This window comes from Hordeum vulgare, chromosome 3H, assembly GCF_904849725.1.
Source record: "Hordeum vulgare subsp. vulgare chromosome 3H, MorexV3_pseudomolecules_assembly, whole genome shotgun sequence".
Classification (NCBI taxonomy): Eukaryota; Viridiplantae; Streptophyta; class Magnoliopsida; order Poales; family Poaceae; genus Hordeum; species Hordeum vulgare.
In genome coordinates this window covers 317,407,648-317,426,751 of record NC_058520.1, presented here as the reverse complement: position 1 = coordinate 317,426,751, position 19,104 = coordinate 317,407,648, and the positions used below count along the sequence as shown (strand labels likewise).

At 47.1% G+C, this 19,104-nt stretch overlaps 1 protein-coding gene across 3 annotated transcripts; it reads left to right on the top strand.

Moving 5' to 3' along the window:
- The first annotated feature begins 6,550 nt into the window (after positions 1–6,550).
- LOC123443730 lies at positions 6,551–8,528 on the top strand. 3 transcript variants are annotated; one of them, XR_006630801.1, is made up of 6 exons: positions 6,551–6,642; positions 6,773–7,197; positions 7,321–7,422; positions 7,483–7,518; positions 7,639–7,886; positions 8,052–8,528. XR_006630801.1 is itself a non-coding variant. In XM_045120243.1 (5 exons), the coding sequence occupies exons 1-4, from the start codon at positions 7,070–7,072 to the stop codon at positions 7,706–7,708; spliced, it is 336 nt and encodes a 111-aa protein (XP_044976178.1). In that variant the 5' UTR covers positions 6,679–7,069; the 3' UTR covers positions 7,709–7,886; positions 8,052–8,528. The 3 variants fall into 3 exon arrangements, 1 of the variants encoding a protein (XP_044976178.1); XM_045120243.1 differs by lacking the exon at positions 6,551–6,642 and having other exon boundaries at positions 6,679–7,197; XR_006630802.1 differs by lacking the exon at positions 6,551–6,642 and having other exon boundaries at positions 6,679–7,234.
- Positions 8,529–19,104: the final 10,576 nt, after the last annotated feature.

Below are 19,104 nucleotides of genomic sequence, written 5' to 3'. Positions count from 1 at the left end.
CCGCTCCATGAACGCAGATGCTCAATGACAAATTTCCTATCCCGGTCGTCGACGAGCTCTTGGACGAGCTACATGTGGCGCGCTTCTTCACCAAGCTCGACCTCCGTTCGGGCTACCACGAGGTGCGGATGCATCCGGACAATGTCGCGAAGACGTCGTTTTGGAATCATCCTGGCCACTTTGAGTTCTTGGTGATGCCTTTTGGCCTCTCCAACGCTCAGGCGACCTTGTAGGCCTTGATGAACGACGTCCTCTGCCCCTACTTGCGTCGGTTTGTGCTCGTTTTCTTTGATGACATTCTTATCTACAACGCCTCTTGGGCGGAGCACCTTCAGCACGTCGCCATCGTCTCAACGATCTTCGGGCGCATCATCTTCATATTAAGCGCTCGAAGTGCTCATTCGGCACGCCTTCTGTCGCCTACCTCGACCATGTCATCTCGGCCGAGGGTGTTGCTATGGACGCCGACAAGGTGGCGGCTGTTGCGGCCTCGCCGACGCCGCACTCACCGCAGGCTCTCCGCGGCTTCCTGGGCCTCGCGGGGTACTACCAGAAATTTATCCGGGAGTTCGGCCTCATAGCATCCCCGCGCACACGCCTGTTGCGAGGCGACACCTTCGCCTGGGATGCGGAGGCAACGGAGGCGTTCGAGGCCCTCAAGCTGGCCCTCACAACGAGCCCCGTCCTCGAGGTGCTCGACTTCGACCGGCCGTTCATGGTTGACTGCGACGCCTTCGGTGTGGAGTTTGGCGCCGTCCTTCATGAGGGAGGCATGCCGCTTGGGTTCTTCAGCAGGCCCTTCGCCGCACGTCATCATAAGCTTGCGGCCTATGACAGGCAGCTCATTGGCTTGGTGCAGGCCGTGCGCCACTGGCGGCCATATCTTTGGGAGCGGCTGTTCCACATTCACACGGATCACTAGAGCCTCAAATTCTTATTGGACCAGAGGCTGTCTACCGTGCCGCAGCACCAGTGGATCAGCAAGCTCTTTTGCTTCGACTTCACCGTCCAGTATCGTCTGGGCCGCCTTAACACTGTGGCCAACGCCCTGTCACGCCACAACGCGGACGCCGGCGACTCCGATGGGGCGACTCTCTGCATCGGCTCGGGGCCCTTCTTCGCCCTCCCTGACGACATCCGCAGGGCTACCGCGGACGCGACGAACGCTCAGTTCCTTTGGCAGCGCCTCGACGCCGGCAACCTGGCACAGACGTGGCGTTTAGCGGACGACTTGGTTCTACATGGGTGTCGCCTCTTCGTGCCGGATTACGGCGACCGCCGTCACCAGGTTTTGCTACTGGCACACTCGGGCGGCCACGAGGGTGTGCAAAAGACCCTCCACCATCTCCGCGCTGATTTCTACATCCCCGACGATCGGGCCTTGGTCCGGGATTGGGTGCGGTCTTGTGTTACGTGCCAGCATAACAAGGCGGAGACATTGCGCCCGGCTGGGCTACTACATCCCATCGAGGTGCCCTCTCAAGTCTGGGCCGATATCTCTATGGACTTCATTGAGGGCCTCCCAAAGGTGGGCAGCAAGTTCGTCAGCCTCGCGGTGGTCGACCACTTCTCCAAGGATGCTCACTTCATCGCGCTCGGCCATCCCTACACGGCCGCCTCCGTGGCTCGTGCCTTCTTCGACGCCATTGTCCGCCTCCACGGGTTTCCGTCTTCAATCGTTAGCGACCGGGACCCGGTGTTCACGGGGCATGTCTAGCGTGATCTCTTTCAATTGGCGGGCGTGAAGCTCTGCCTAAGTGCGGCCTTCCATCCTCAGACGGATGGCCAATCCGAGGTGGTCAACAAGGTGATTTCCATGTATTTGCGTTGTGTTACAGGTGATCGTCCCCCATGCTTGGGTGGATTGGCTCGCATGACATAGTATTGCTACCACACCTCTTATCACTCCGCCCTGCGTGCCACGCCGTTCGAGGTGGTCTATGGCCGACCGCCCCCGCCCATCCTGCCGGTTGACCCTGAGCTGGCTCGGACCGAGGCATGGGGCGATCTTCTTCGCAGCAGGGACGAGATGCTTGCGGAGGTGCGCTAACGCCTTCTCCAGGCCCAGCAGCTATCCAAGCGGTACTATGAGGACCATCACCGAGAGGCAGAGTTTGCGGTGGCCGACTGGGTGTGGCTGCGTCTCCTTCACCGCTCCACGCAGTCCCTGGACCCGCGCACTAATCGCAAACTGGGCCCTCGCTACGCGGGGCCATTTTCTATGGTGGAGCGCATAGGCAAGGTGGCCTACCGCGTGCAGCTTCCGGCCGGTGCCCGTATCCATAACATGTTTCATGTGGGGTTGTTGAAGCCCTTCCACGGAGACCCGCCAGTAGCCACACCGGTGCTACCTCTGACGGGTGCCTTCTTCCAGGACCGGCCAAGGTGTTGCAGGTCCAACAGCGTCACGAAGTGTGGCATTTATTGATCCAGAGGAGGATGCCACTTGGGAGAAGTTCGAGGAGTTCCGCCGACATTTTCCAGACATCCGGCTCGAGGACGATCTGTTTGCGCAGGCAGGAAGAGATGTTATGACCGGCGTCACTTATAGGCGGAGGAGGCCTAATGGGCACGTTTAGTTAGGGACTTAGCCCAAATTATCTTATTATTATTAATATCAAGATTGTATAAACAATTGTAAGATACCCTTTTGAAATTAAGCAATAAGACATATTCTATTGATCAGCTTCGAGAGGAGCCGGAATCCCTAACCTTAGCGGCCTCCTCTCCCAATGCCGTCGCCTCGCCTCCGTGTGAGACGGCGCCCTCACGCCCACGCTAGCTCCCCTCTTTTCCGTACGATCTCAGATAGAGGCCCGGTAGGACCCTAGCTCCTACCAGGTTGTCTAGAAACTAGCATCAAAACAATCTCTAAAAGGAATACTCTGTAGGGAATACTCTACTCCCCTCCTTAATCCGAGGAGTATGAGGCGAGTCTTTTGCCACGGTTAAAAATATATATATGCATTATCCGTAAACCGTACATGAATGGCTGGCTCCCCTTGTTAGTGCATCATTACCGCCACATGACCATATGTTGTAGACTGTAGTTATGCAGGAGTAACGATATTGACACAAAGATTTGTGATTATTACATGGTTGAAAGCGGCAGACATGGACGTAATGAAACCAAGCTTAATTATACCTCTGTCTGTACCTTTGCACTGAATCCAGACAAAGTTGAAGAGCTCCGGGATCGAGCAAAAGAGGAATCGAAATGCTCTCTAAATCCTTGACACTGAGATACGGCTGGGCCCGCATGAGCATGAGCGGCTCGGAGAGCTTTGTATTTATTTTTCTTTGCGGAGCAAGAGGTGAGGATCCATATGATTACTGGAGTATACTCCCTACGTTTCTAAATATAAGTCTTTTTAAAGAGTCCACTAGTAAACCACATACGGATGTATGTAGACATACTTTAAAGTGTAGATTCACTCATTTTGCTTTGTATGTAGACTTCTAATGAAATCTCTTAAAAGACTTATATTTAAAAACGGAGGGAGTAATAGTGATCACTAGAACAGCCACAACTAAGAGGGCATTATCAAAAGGTTGAAGAAAACAAACACTCCTACTACTCAGGTCGTAGCTATAGCTTCCTGTCATGCCATGCGCGGTGGCACAGTTTCATATATACTTTCTCTGTTCTTAAATATGAGTATTTTTAAAGATTCAATAAAGAATACATACAAAACAAAATGAATGAATTTATATTTTAAAGTGTATCAATATATATCTATATGTAATTTTTTAATAAAATTAAAAAAAAATAAGAACGGCAGAAGTAAGAATGAAAGAAACACCTAGGGGCGGGATTTGCTTGATACCCCACACGTCTGAACCGTGACGACTGACTCAAACAGGAACACTGCAATAATGTTTCACGTGTGTGCACACTGACTGGGTACATGTAAGGAGGTGCTTGTTTCGTGGTTTTTTATCCGTCACCTGTTAATGATGTAAACGGAAAACGTTATCCGCGTTTGGTAACTGTACACCACAATCATGTCCCAATGTAATCAGGTCCAGGACAAGTCACGGTCGACTCCGTCCACCTCCCACCGGTAAGGATTCTCTTACCTCTCTTCCTCCCTCACAATCCCCTCCTCCTCATACAGAGCCGCCGCCTCACCGCGATCCCCTCCGCCTCGTCAAGCGCCGCCTCCCAGCGATCGCCTCCACCTCGTCAAGCGTCGCCGTCTCCCCGTGACCACGTTCGCCACCCCATGATCCTCTCCGTGGCCTCCCCGCGGTCCTCTCCTCCTCCCCCTCCAACGCAACCACCTCCCCACCAGCCAGCCTTCAAGCCACGATCCACGACTTGCTAGGATGTGCAGCAAGGCCCATCTCCGGATTTTCAATCAATCTCTTCCTCCTCCATCAACTTCCTCCTGCTGATCTTGAGTTTATGGTTACTAATCCATATATTTTTATCGTGCCAATCCAAACACTGTTAAGGGGTATGTTTACTTTACACAGCCGTACCAAATATAATCTGGTTTATCCAGTCCGGAGCTATTACACTGTGTTATCTGATTTCATTTACGTTTACGTTACCATTCCTCAAAACAAACACCTCCTAAGATCTGTTGGACCTGCCTGATCACCGACACAGCCGGCAGAAGCTCTCGGGATCCTTTTAGGCCTGTTGGTTTGTAGGATTTTTGTAGAAATTGTATATGATAGGATTTTTAAAGGAAAATTTCCTTTGAAGCCCTATGATTTGTGTGAATTGCGTCCTATTTTTATGTCGAATATGCACCAATCCTTCATATCTAAAGAAAGAAACAATAGCCTAGATTAGGACCCTCCGATGAAGGTAAAAACCCACGTCGTGCTTTTGGTGTTTATTGATGATCAACTCGATTACAAGGGTGTGGAATCGCTAACCTAGCTCTCGAGACTTTCTTACTTGTCCTTTCCACCTCAAGGGCTCCTCTTTATATATGCAAACAGAGGCCCAGAGATTACAATAAAGTCCGGGTCACATTACAACCCATGTCTTATTCTACTTCCTACTATCTTGGGCGAGGGAGAGTCTCCACATTTCCCTTCGTGAGCCGGCCTGCCATGTGATGGGCCTTGAGCCGGCCTCCTGGTGCGATGCCCCTTGGGCCTTTACGATAAGGCCTCCTGCCCAAGTTATAGCCCACACGGGTTATCCCCATGGCGGGTTAACCCATGGGGTATCCATGTTAAACTTCATCCTCAAACATTATCCCCCAGTTTAATTTGGATTTATCCATGTTAAACTTCATCCTCAAAAAATAAAAATGAGAACCTCTCAAAAGTGAAGATTAGCATGAGTCTCCTTTTGAATTGGTAGTCTCCTGTTTCTCAGAGGAACATTTGCCCGGGTTAATATCTTTCCGGGTTATCTACCGTTTTCAAGACTTGTTACTTTTATCAACCATTGTCGTCATCATCCCATCCTATATGTTGCTGATGTCATCCAGTCATCATGGCGAATCTTTTTCAAAACGGTGTCGAAATCCCTGTTTGGCGTGAGAATCGAGGCATTTTGTTTGGTGCAAATTATTGCGCCCACCCCATTTTCACTACGCCGCTTCGGGTCTCGACTTATTATAAATAACCCGGCGAGTCTTTATTTTAACATCTTCTTCCTCTCGCCTTTAGCATATCTTTCGAGTTATGCCAGCGCTGCACTTTCGCACGCGACTTCTCCCCTGCGTAGCCTCCATCAGAGTTTCTCATCTTAGACACCGGAGATCTTCCGAAAGCGACCGTCCAAAATCTTACTTTGCTACGAGTCCTTGTACGTTCCTCATTACAACTTTAGGTCACAGCCGCCGTTTAATGTTCGTCCGAAAATCATCACATGCATTGTAGGTTATAGTTGTAGATCTATCGTCTTTCATACGTGCATTTTGTTCGATTTCACCACCGCGGTCATCTTGTAGTAGATCCATATCAGATTTATCTTGATTGCCGGTAGATGCCTTTGTTTCTGTAGTTCCTCAATTTTAAGCGCATTTCTCTTCTTTTTGATGTATTACGTGGATCAATATGTTCAGCCGCTCACATAGGAAACTTGTTTGTTGATTTGCCAGTTTCACTAAGTTTTGATAGAATCTTTGAAGTGTGGTTAATCCGGTATTAATGTGATCGAAATGCTTAGTTTGCTCCATTAGCCGGCTTACCCAAAGACGAACCGATATTTGGCAATATGATCTATAAACTCATATGAGACGCCAAATCCTTCCTTGCCATGGCGGCTCTTCTTTTAACTTCTTATGACCTTGGCCACTTTATTTCCTAAAACCGGCTTAGAAACCTGACTCATAATGCTTTCTTTGTTTACTTGTACTTCTTTGCAAAATTACCATGCCTCCCAAGACCAGCAAAATTTGTGGTTGGGTCACACCCCAAGAATCTGTTCTCGCCTTGAAAAACCTTGTGACGAAAGGTCTTTTGTTGTCTAAGAATGTAACTAGTTGGCGAGCGCCTCGCGAAGAATGCCCCCCACAACCCGAGCAAGGGGAGATAATCTATTTCACTAACCATGTGAAGAGAGGATTTAGGCCGCCCGACTCAGAATTATTTGGGCATCTTCTTCACTTTTTCAACGTCAGGCCTCAAAATATTGGTCCGAAATCAATGACCACTATTTGCCACTTCCAGGTATTCTACGAAGTGTTCTTAAGATTTAGCCATCCGTGACTCTCTTTAGAGAGTTCTTTTATCTTAATCGTCAGACTAAAACTAAGGAAGGCCCCAATGTGTAACTTGGTGGCGTTTCCATACAAAATAGGAAGAATAGTCCTTTTCCTGAGACCAACCTGATGAGTCATCTGAAAGGATGGAACAAGACTTGGTTCTACTGTAAAACACCGCTCCTGTGGACTAGAACCCACTGTCGGGTTATAGATTCGAACGGCTTGGTTCCGATGCTGAATTCCTGGGTTGGCCAACCGACAAAGGAAAAAAATTGCTTGCCCCTATGTTACTGAAGTTAAAAGTCCTCAATGCCAATGGCCTTACTGGGATCGACCTGATCCTATGTTGGAATACCTGACGGATCCAATCCGTAAGTATAAGGGATGATTTAATGTGCAACTACACCGACGAGTCAAAGAATGCGCAACGCTTCAGCAAGAGAGACTTGATTGATAAAGCCATCAATAAGCTGACCAAGACATTCTTTTCTCACTCTAAAGAAAAGTATAGTACAACCAGGTTGGCCCCGTTGTGATTTAAGACTCTAGTTCCTCCAGTATGTATTTTTTCAATCTTTGTGTAGTTTCTTCTTTCAACTTTAATTGGTACTCCGTACTTATTGCCCGACTTATATTTCTGCAGGCTGACTCTGATTCCTGGAAAGATGTTTCCTAGGGTTCTCCCCCTTCTTCAAGCCGTGGGAAAGAAAAGGCTCCTGAATCGTCTTCAGGAGAGGAATCTGAGGTAGAACTCGATTCTCTTGGTCATTTGTTTATCAAACTTATTGATGCATCCTTTTATCAGGATAACACCGAGACTAGTCAAGCCGGCGATGTCGAGGTAATTTTGATCTCCTCTTCTTCTTCACGAACATATGTTGTGAAGAAGACAAGACGAGCTATCACGAAGGTTAAGTTTTCACATCCAACTGCTTACTTAGATCCCAACTTTCTTTTGAAGCGAGATCAACACGCCGCTCAATCAAAATGCAAAACCTGGAGTTGCTCCAGAGAGATGTCCGTCGGCTTAGAGCCACCTACTCGCAAGCAACGCCATGAGGTGCCACATAGTCCAAATGTTTCTCACCCTCAAGTCGGTCTCTTGAAACAATCCCTTAGTCCATCTAATTCACTTTATCTGCACGAGTCATCTCCCTCATCTGGCGACTCGAGTGAGACCCAACTTCCAGCTTTCACAATTACTCATGGGTAAGTTTATTTAGGACGAATTTTATTGACTATGTCACCATTCGTTGTTTCCTTAATTTGATAAATGTATTTTTATGATCTACACATCGAAAACCTGTGTGGGTGAATCCTCTTCTACTGTTGGGAAAGATAATATTTGAAATCCATCTTTATTTGAAGCATCAGCTCACACTAAGCCGTGTGTTGAAGTTGAGCCATCTTGGAATGCTGAGCTGGATCTTGGCATAAGGATGACTCCTCCCAATGAACCAGCTATCGTGGGAACAACTGGTGGTAAACAAGGCGCCCCTGATGAGGAAGCCTTTCAAACTTCAAGCCCTGCTGCTCCTCCAAGCCTAGTACATTGTATGGATAATATTACTCCATTAGCTGGCACGGATGACACATAAGTGATTATTACTGAAGGGGCTTATCAAGCTCCCATCCCTTCATCGTTACATAACGTAAGTTGTGTCCAAGGATGAGTCGACATATGAAGAGAAAGGAAAAGCCAAACTTGAGCTTCTAGAATTTTAAGACCTTGAATTCCAAGGGATGTATCAGTAGTATGTGACCCGGCTATGTGAGAGCCGGGATTTTGAAGTAAACCGTGTCAATACCATAAATACCAAATAAGAGGTAAACCAATTACCCCTTTGCTTATCGTGTATTCCATTGTATCCCCCAAGAGCTAGTTTAGTAAAATAAGTAATGAATTGGGTCTTGTGAATATTTTGATGACCAGTTATAGCCCCCAAGGACCAGTTAATTATGAAAAAATAATGCTCAGGTACTTCCTTGATTTAAGACGTTAATTTTATTGATCGTAGCCCCCAAGGGCCGGCTTATCTCTATGAGATAGCCGGTTCTTTAACTTGGAACTTTATAATTCGTTTATACGTCTGAATATCGTAGCCTTCGAGTGTCGGGTCGCATGCGTGCAGTGACTTGGGACTTTGTAGAAAATTCGATCTAAGTGATGTAGCCCCCAAGGGCTGGGTAATTATAATAATAATGAACCGGTACTTCGTAGAGGCCTTGAGGTGTAAAATTTCTCTGGCCTTAGCCCTCAAACGACAGCTTATCCTCATGATAGAGACGGGGATTTTCCTGACAAACCCCAAGTTTAGCCCCCGAGGGCCGGCTTTCTATTTGAAACAGTCGGGTCTTCTTGTTGTATGACGAAGAAAATGACACATTAGCCCTATGACGAAGAAAATGACACATTAGCCCACAAGTGCCATCTGGATTGCTTGCAACTGGATAAGAATTTGTCAATTTGATCCAATTTTTTAGAATCATGTAGCCCCCAAGTGTTGAGTCGTCTTTCTTCAGGGGATCAAAACTTGTACTTATAATTTCTATGCTTTTGTAAGAATCATTGGAACAAGCTGAGTCTATGGCAGGCACTCTTCAAAAGTAACTTGTAGATGAGAAGAAGCTGAAGACTGTTGTAGAGAAGAAAATGACCCGGCTTGAAGCTGAGAAGAAACAAGCATATGATCTTCTTGACCAAGAAAAAAACTAATTTTGAGAAGGAAAAAAGCCGCCTTGCTGCAACGTACTGAAGATACGAAAAATGGCTTGAACCTATCATGGAGGAGCTACACACTCTCATAAAGCAAATCAATGACATGGTTACTCCAATCTTTCGTAAGATGTGTGCACTTTCCGTCGTTTGCATTTCGAGTCAAATAATTTGTCGGTTTATATTCTTATCGGTTTGTTCACATGATGAAAGAATGATAATCATGTTCGACGGCCGATTGTGAAGCTGAAGGCCATTTTCACTTATATAGAACACCTATTCACACGATATCTTTTTGCTATTAAGGTGTCACACCCTGTTTTGACCTCACTTTGTCTTTGTTTCAAAATTTGCTATACATTAAAACTTTTTAAGTGAATGTCATGAATGCCTTGTTTGTCATTGTTGTATGTGTGTTTGTAAATAGATCTCTTATATATCAGTTTTCAAAAATAATATGTCCACAAAAACTCCTTTGAGCTATTTTTGATAAATCAAAACCTTGCTTTGGGGTTGCACTACTAGTCCTCGAATTTAAGGGAGTGCCATCACCTAAATATTGTATCTTGATTCTACTATGACTACGACTCTTCAAAACCATCAAATAATTACTTTTGAAGTTATTTTTCTCTTTTATTTATATGTCCTTTTCTAAGGCCAGAAATGGTATTTCTCGGTGAAAAATTATTTTTCTACCTTAGAAAAATCTGAGAAAACTTGGGAATACTCGAAGGACATATATTTTCCATACATAAGAGATTCAACCCCTAGTCCTATTCAAAATATTTGAGAAAACCTTTGGAAACCAATTTTGTCTGTTTTGACCTTTTAAAATATTTCCATAGGAAATATTCTCAATAAATTCCTAGAAAATTCTAGCACGTCCCACATGCTATATTTGGTGATTATGCCAAGTTTCACCTCCATCCAAGGTGATTTGATTCACCAAATAATTCACAAACCCTCTCTGTTCAGAATCAAGTTGGAGCAACTCTACATTGCAAAGTTTGTCCATTGGGTCTCAAACTTTGCAGGAGTGCTTAACACATCTTCTCACATCTTCTCACAAGAATGCAGATCTGTCCATTTGTAGGTATTTTCAAGTTTACATGGCCAAACTTGTCCAATGGAGCTCAAATTTGGTACAGCCTCCTAATTATGCCTAAAACCAAATCCTGTAAACTTTCAATGCAATTGGAGGAGGATAACTTCCCCAAACATGCATCAAACACCTTCTGCCAGAATTGTCAAACAACATCTAGCAGCCACCACAGTCACTCCCTTCACTCCAAATTCTTGTCACGGATGGACTGTGTCCCTCCCCAACGAGATATCCAACATTGGTTCAATGAGAGGGAGCCAAAATCTCCAATCTAGCTCCTGAACCAAGGCTGGCAGAACCACTTTAACACTCTCCCCTTGGCCAACTCGATCCTTTTTCGATTCATAGCTTTCAAGGGGCATATACTCCACCCTGAGGCATGCTAGACATGGCCAAGATGCGCTAGAGCGCACCAGCATCTTGTGGCATGCCAAAATTGCGCTCTGGACGCGCTACAAGACGCACCCGATCCCCACAGGACCAGCCCCGGCCGGTTCTCACCTCCACCTGTTACGCCTCTTTGACCACACCGACGACCGCATCGGGCCCCTTCTTTCCCCCTCTTCTCTGCCCCTGGCGACGCGTGCCCGCACACGACCGAAGTGGCCAGAAGGACCTCGCCACCTTGACGTGCCAAGGAGCTGCCCCCGCTCCTCCTGAAGATGCCATGCAGTCCCAAACCACGTCCGTAGACCACTGTTTCACGCCCGAGCTCTCTCTCCCTCTCCCGCAGCCGCAGCAAAACCACCGGCGCTCCACCACTCGGTGGCTCGTCGCCAGCCTATAAATAGGACAGCCCCGACTCTTCTAGCACCCCAAGCCTCTCCCTCCTACAACCAATCGACCACCCCCATGCCCTTGAGCTAAGAGAGCCCCAATTCTCGAGATCGACCGAGGCTGCGCCGCGTCGGGGCTCCGTCGATCACGGACTACAAGCATGCTCCCGAGCTCATTTCTCCTTCCCCGTGAACGCAGAGACCTCCTAAGACTTCCCCAGCACTCCCCCATCCATTTCCCTACCCGTAGCATCAATTCTGACACCTTGCCGAAGGGTCTCCGCCACGGCCCCAACTTCGCCGGCAACACAGGCCACCTCCATCGCCCCTTCGACCATCAACAGGTAGGCGGAGGAGCCACGAGTCTGTTCCGGTACTCGGCTGACCTCGTGAGCCCCGGAGCTGCCGCGGGTGAGCTCTCCCTCTTCTTTGTCCAGAGGTAGAAGACGACCCCGTCAGGGGGACCCCACGTGTTGGTGGTCATCTCGTCCCCCCTCTCTCTCTCTCCCTGTAGTCGCTAGCCACAATGCCCCGCGCGGAAGGTTTAGACCTCATGGCTCGCGCACGTGAGCTGACTGGCTGGCTGGCCTGTTGTCCAGCTGGGCCGGCCCAAACACTGACCGAGCGAGGACAGTGAGCTGGATTTTCCCTTTTATTGATAATCCTGGTTTTAAAATAATTCTATAGGATTACATATTTATCCTAACTTAAATATTTTTCCATCATAATTCCTACAAAATTTTCTAGTGTTTAACAGTGTTGTTTATAAAAAAATTATAAAAACTTTTAGGCATAGTTTATTTTTAAAACCTAGTTAAGTATATTTTGACTCTGTTAAAAGAGACTTTAGAAATACTTTTTCAGACCAAAACCAGAAACAAACATTTTCATAAATCATAATAGGATTTTACAAAGTAGGTTAACATTTTTGATGAGTGTTTTTACTCTACTTTTGGTTGTGGTCCTTATTATTATTATTACTATTATTATTATTATTATTATTATTATTATTATTATTATTATTATTATTATTATTATTATTATTATTATTATTATTATTACGATGATAGATCACGCGTTTGACAATGGACATGGACCATAAGACCTTGAAGACCCCGGATACCTAGCTGATCATGTGAAGCAGCCCTTTGACCATGTCTCAATAAATGTTTTATGCATGACATGTTGATTACTTATTCCAATGCATATAGTCATGATTAATCGGTACACCCCTGTATGGTGTTACCGATGGCTCCACTGGAGCATTTGCATTGAGCATGACCTTACCATCTATGAGGGTCACGCTGAATAAAAGTTGACAAGTAGATAGTAGTGCTACGCATATGATGAGCATATCCATGGTGATGTTAACACAAAGGTGATTACAAAGGTTTTACGAAAACCCCGTCGGGTGCCACTAATGCCCGAGTGTGATGGTGTTGAGCTGGATGACCAATTGAGAAAGAAGTGGTGTACCAGAAAGGTTTTGTGTGAGTGGTTTCGAAAATGGGATTAGATTTAAGATTTGTTGACCGTCCCAACCTTACATGTGCGACCATGATACCCCTTTATGGGATGGGGATGTGTTGATTACTCTCGTCGTGCTAGTAAGGAGCCCACATTACTAGTGGCGGGAGTGATATGGTCACTCTCGTGATGAGGTCGTGCCAGGTAGGATGACTATGACATTTTTACGTCTTCCGGGCACACCGTTGGTCCCTGCATGGATGATACGGTCTAGAGTTGTTGCTCGCAAGACGTACATCATGTGGGCTGGGTAACAATCGAGTGGACTCTTTGTCTAGTGTCGTCAGGAGAAAGGCATTGATCGGGTACTTACCTCGGGTATGTTATATACCGCGAGTCGTGGATGACATGGAAGTTTCCCGGATCTTGTGGGTTCAAGGTACAACCTCTGTTGAGTGTTATACTATTCAAATAGCCGTATCCACAGCCAAGGACAGTTAGGTGGTGCTGCTTAAACTACGTCTAGTGTTCTCCGCATAAACCAAGTGTGCGTGTGTATAAAGGAGTTACATGAGAAAGTGATTACTTGGTCAAGTTTGGTGACTTGACATAAAGGATGAACATGAGTTGTTCAGTCCTCGGTGTACTTAAGTCGATATAAGTAACCTGTTGCTATGGTTACCATTTATGCATGACTATCTGGATACATGACCATGCTTACACATTTATAAAACTTGCTTTTCACAAGGGTTGCTTTCTACTTCATTTTGCACTCATTTACATAATCCGCATCATGGGCTATTTGCGAGTACAATCAAAGTACTCATTGACTTGCCACTCGTTATATTATGGACCAGACATGGAGGAACCAGAATATGGAGAAGAATTCGTCGTCAGGGACGGACACGCGAACTAGGACACTTCCCAGTCAGAATGCATGTTGGTTAGGCTTATGGCATGGGTTCACATTTACTACCAAGATTTCCGCTAGTAGTTGAGTTGGTGTAATTGGCCTTCATGGCCCTATCTATCTAAGACTTAACCGTAATGGTCCTTATCAGTATCAGACGTTAATTATGGATGTAAGACTCGTAAGTCGGGGTCCCCATAGAGCTGGTATTTGAGCATTGAGCATTGATCTCTGGTATCACTGTACACGTTCATTCGGCGATCTCGACTCGTAAGTCGGGGTCCCCATAGAGCTGGTCTCTGAGCCATCCTGACTGTAAGAAGCCTTAGGTAGCATGGACGTTAGCCGGGACAAATGGCACACTCAGTCCTTACCCTGGAGTTTTACACAACCTTACTACCTTTCTATACCTTTCATAACTTTCTGACCTAAAAACCTTGTAGATGGCCATCGTACCTCAGAAACTCGTGGAAAGTGGGTTTCCCCTACTCCTCGGAGATGGCGTGGAAAAGTGTTAAGTACATCGAACACCCGTTTACCTGTACCACGAGCACTGGGTCAATGCTAGCACAAAGGAATATCACGTGGACGTGATTGTGAAGGCAAGTGACTCTCCAACGAGTTGGTTCTTTGAAGGAGCACAGATGGAGACTCTGGTATTTGCAGTTGAGATGGTAGCACGAGAGGCGCTCATTCACATTCACGACTTCCTTCTAGAGATGGCTGATGAGCCGGCAACCCGCCACTTGCCTTTTGTTAAGGATGAGGCTGATGGGAGTTGGACGCTAAACCCATCCCCCGAAGGAGGGACGTCACTCAGGTTCCATACCTACTTCAGCCTGTGCGCCTACAACCTAGTTCACAACCTGCTTAAGGAATCAGTAAACCTTCGCCGAGAACTCCATCGTGTGCAAGAACTACTCTGCCAAGAAAAGATGAAGGCAACCAAGATCAAGAAAGAAGGAGCACTCGAAGGACAGCCTGCTGTCACATTCGGAGGAGGAATACCACCACACAAAGTCACCTCCATTCGGAGTCGCCACCTGACCGCCGAAGAGTTTACATAGCTCTTCACCGCTTCTCCAACGAAGCACCGTCGTGATGGACTTCTTCCTTCCCCCACACCCTTGACACGAGATGATGCCCGCACAGATGTTGACGAAGAGGAAGACCTCAAGGAGCGCGAGTATGAGATCGAGCAATCCATCGCTTAGGATGAGCGTCCTAAGGCAAACTACGAGTCCTCATGCGAAGTCGAGTCTGTGTAATGGTTCATATGAAACCATGAATGCTTGTAGTGTGTAACTTCTGTTTGTGTCTCTATGCAAGTCGTGCTTTTGCCCTATGCAACCTATAAGCGGATATATCACTTATCTTAATTATTGTATTTGCATAAGGGTTTTTGCGTCCCTTCTTGTTTGACACTCGCACCATACCAACCCCCCTTATGTAGACACGTTTCTCCCCTATGTTTTCCTCTTGACCATTTGGGATATTGACCTGACTGCTCCAAACAGGATGGTGATTGCTAGTCACACCAGTACCTTCAGCCAACCCAGCACTAGCGAATCTGGCCAGCAGCCAAGAGTCGGTGGGTCTACTCAAGCCGGAGCTCACCAGGAGCAGCCGCAAGGCGACATTCCCGCCGCTGCCTCCACCGGAGAACGTGACTGTGGCTCAGTTCCTTCAGGCTCTCCGAGAGGAACGTCAGGCCTACAACGCTGCTATCCAGTAGATACATCAGGCCTTAGTGAACAACCTATCGCAGGCTGGAAATGGCAATGGTCGCTCCACTCGATCAGAGTTCATGAGGACTACGCCTCCAGTATTCCCTGAGATAAGTGAGCCTCTCGATGCCAATGACTGGATCCGCACCATTGCAGACCTCCTCACGCTGGTTAAGTGCACCTACGACCGTGAAAAGGTCCTCTATGCCTCTCACTGTCTTGGAGGTACTGCCAGGGCTTGGTGGGACGGGTTCCAAATCATGCAAGGCACACAAGTCATCACTTGGGCTGTCTTCAGGACGGGTTCCGCGCTGCTCACATTCCCCCGAGAATGATGACTATCAAGAAGAGGGAGTTCCGTGCACTAAAGCAAGACAGTGGCACAACCAAGGAGTACCTGCAAAAGTTTAACCTCTTGTAAAGGTATGGGCCTGAGTTCCGTGAACTAAAGCAAGGTAGCGGCACAGTCAAGGAGTACCTGCAGAAGTTTAACCTCTTGGTGAGGTATGCGCCTGATGATGTCAACACCGAAGCCTCCAAGGTGGAACGCTTCATGTAAGGGATACATCAGTCGTTGCAGTATCAGTTTGTTGTGTGTGACTGCTAGACCTTTGGTGATCTAGTAAATAAAGCTCTCATGCTTGAAGACAAGCTCATGCTACGGATGATACTTGCAAACACAAGTTGATGGGAAATGATGGTTCCAGCAACCAGAAGGTTCGTCCGTGGCAAACGGCCCCGCCAAGGCCTAAATATGAGCAGCCGCAGTACAAGACCAATGCACCTTGCCCAAGCTTTTAGCCTCAGTAGCATGCCAACCCCAAGCGAGCATTCAACCCTCCCAACAACAGTGGGGGCAAGCCCAACATCCCTGGGCAAGTCACTTGCTACGGGTGTGGACAGCCTGGACACTACTCTAGGCAATGCCCCAACAAGAAGCCTGATGCATCGCGCCTCAATGCGTCGAATCAGGGACAAGGTCATCGAGCACCCAACAAAAATCAGGCTTCCCGTAACCACCAGTACCACAACAGGGGACGTGTGAACCACATCTCTGTAGAGGTAGCCCAGGAAGACACGGACTGCATAGTGGGTACGTTCCTCGTCAACTACACTCCAGCAACAGTATTGTTTTATTTTGGTGCTTCGCACTCTTTTGTCACCCAAAAGTTTGCTACAAAGGGTGGCTTGAAATCAACATTCCTAAAAGGTCAAATGGTGGTACAGATCCCGGGTGCAGTATTAAGGACAAACATAGGATGTACGAGAGTTGGGATCAACATTAACGAAGTAGACTTCATAGGAGATCTCATCATCCTTAAGTCGCAAGGCTTGGACGTGATCCTTGGTATGGACTGGCTGGCCAAGCTCGAGAGCATACTGGACTACGCCAATAGGGCTATCACCATGACCAGTAACCAAGGGATCAAGGTCAAGTATGTTCCTGAGCCTACCTCCACTCAAGTTCCTCAGGTTAACTGGCTTTCGAGAAAAGAGTTGGACCAAGTGCCAATGGTATGTGAATATCCGGACATTTTTCCTGATGAACTGCCTGGGATGCCTCCTGATCGTGACATCAAGTTCATCATTGAGCTCATGCCCGGGTCAAGGCCTATCAATAGGAAGCCCTATAGGATGGGATCCAATGAACTGGCGGAACTAAAGAAGCAGCTAGCCGAGCAACTCAAGAAGGGATTTATTCGCCCTAGTGCCTCACCTTCGGGATCACCTCTTCCATTCGTGTCCAACAAGGATGGGAGTATCAAGATCTGCATTGATTACCGTTTCCTCAATGAAGTCACAATGAAGAACAAGTATCCACTCGCCAAGATTGAAGACCTATTCGACCAGTTAAATGGTGCCAAAATATTCTCCAAGATCAATCTCAGATCTGGGTACTACCAACTAAAGATTCGACCAAAAGACATACCAAAAACGACATTTGTGACCAGGTATGGCCTGTACGAGTGCACCGACATGTTATTTGGGTTGACCAATGCCCCAGCCTACTTGATGTACCTCATGAATAAAGTCTTCATGGAATACCTGGACAAGTTTGTTGTCGTATTCATCGATTACATACTAATCTTCTCCAAGTCCGAAGAAGAGCATGAATAACACTTGAGGATGGTGTTAGGAAAACTTCGGGAGCATCAACTTTATGCCAAATTCAGCAAGTGTGAATTTTGGTTACACGAAGTTTGATTCTTGGGTCATACCATGACATTAGATGGATTGGCAGTCGATCCCACCAAGATTACTACGGTAACAATCTGGGAGTCGCCAATCGATGTGAAGGAAGTCAAAAGCTTACTCGGACTCACGGGATATTACCGCAAGTTCTTGGAAGGATTCTTTGCATTGCCCGACCAATGACTCAGCTCTTGAAGAAAGGCAAGAAGTTCGAATGGATGCCGGAGTGCGAAGGAAGCTTCCAAGAACTGAACAAGATGTTAACCACCGCCCCGGTACTGGCCACTCCAGATATCAACAAGGAGTTTGTGATATACTACGATGCGTCAAGAATCGGGCTCTGCGGTGTTCTGATGCTAGACAGCAACGTCGTGGCTTATCTGTCAGCGCAACTGCTTACCCATAAAGAGAACTGCGCCATTCATGACCTCGAGTTGGCGGCCATAGTTCATGCCTTGAAGACATGGCGACATTACCATTTGGGGAAGAGATGCGAAATATGCACCGACCACAAGAGTCTGAAGTATGTTCTCACCCACAAGGAATTAAATATGAGGCAACGAAGATGGTTGGAGTTGATTAAAGACTAGGACCTCAGCATTCAATACCATACCGGTAAGGCCAACGTGGTGGCAGACGCATTGAGCCGAAAGGCTTGCACCTTGAACTCCATGATCAAGGAAAGGTTGCCCACTCTATATGAGGAGCCGGAAAGCTTTTGGTTAGAGCTAGTTGAACAAAGATTCCTAGCAAACCTCAAAGCCAAACCCATGCTGATGGACAACATTAAAAAGGCCAAGAATAGGCACGAGAGCATTGAAGTCATCAACAAGAAAACCGATGAAGGCAAGGCTCCATGATTCTCAATGGATGAACAGGGAGTTGTGTGGTTTGGGAATCACATATGCGTACCCAAGAAGGCTAAACTCAAAAATATAATCTTGCAAGAAGCCCACGACACTCCATACTCAATTCACCCTGGTGGGACCAAAATCTATCAAGACCTCAAAGAAAGGTTCTGGTGGCATGGCATGAAGAGGGAAATAGCTTCATATGTCACCAAATGCGACGTATGCCTACGAGTCAAAGTTGAGCACCAGCGACCTGCTGGGCTGCTACAACCCCTCCAGGTGCCTGAATGGAAGTGGGATAAAGTCGGCATGGACTTCATCACCGGTCTTCCTAACCCAGGCAAGGGACACGACTCCATATGGGTCATTGTAGACCATCTGACCAAGGTGGCACACTTCATCCCTGTTAGCACCATGTACGATGGTAGCCAGCTGGCCAATCGGTACATCCGTCGTATCGTGAGTCTTCATTGGGTTCCCAAGGAAATTGTGTCCGACCGAGGCATGCAATTCACCTCAAGATTCTGGAAAAAGTTCCAAGAAGCTCTGGGAACCACACTCTCCTTCAACACCGCTTTCCAAGCGCAGACCGGCGGGCAGACAGAAAGAGTAAATCAGATACTAGAAGACATGCTCTGCGCTTGTTGTCTTGGCACATGGAACCAAATGGGAAGATTGTCTGCCT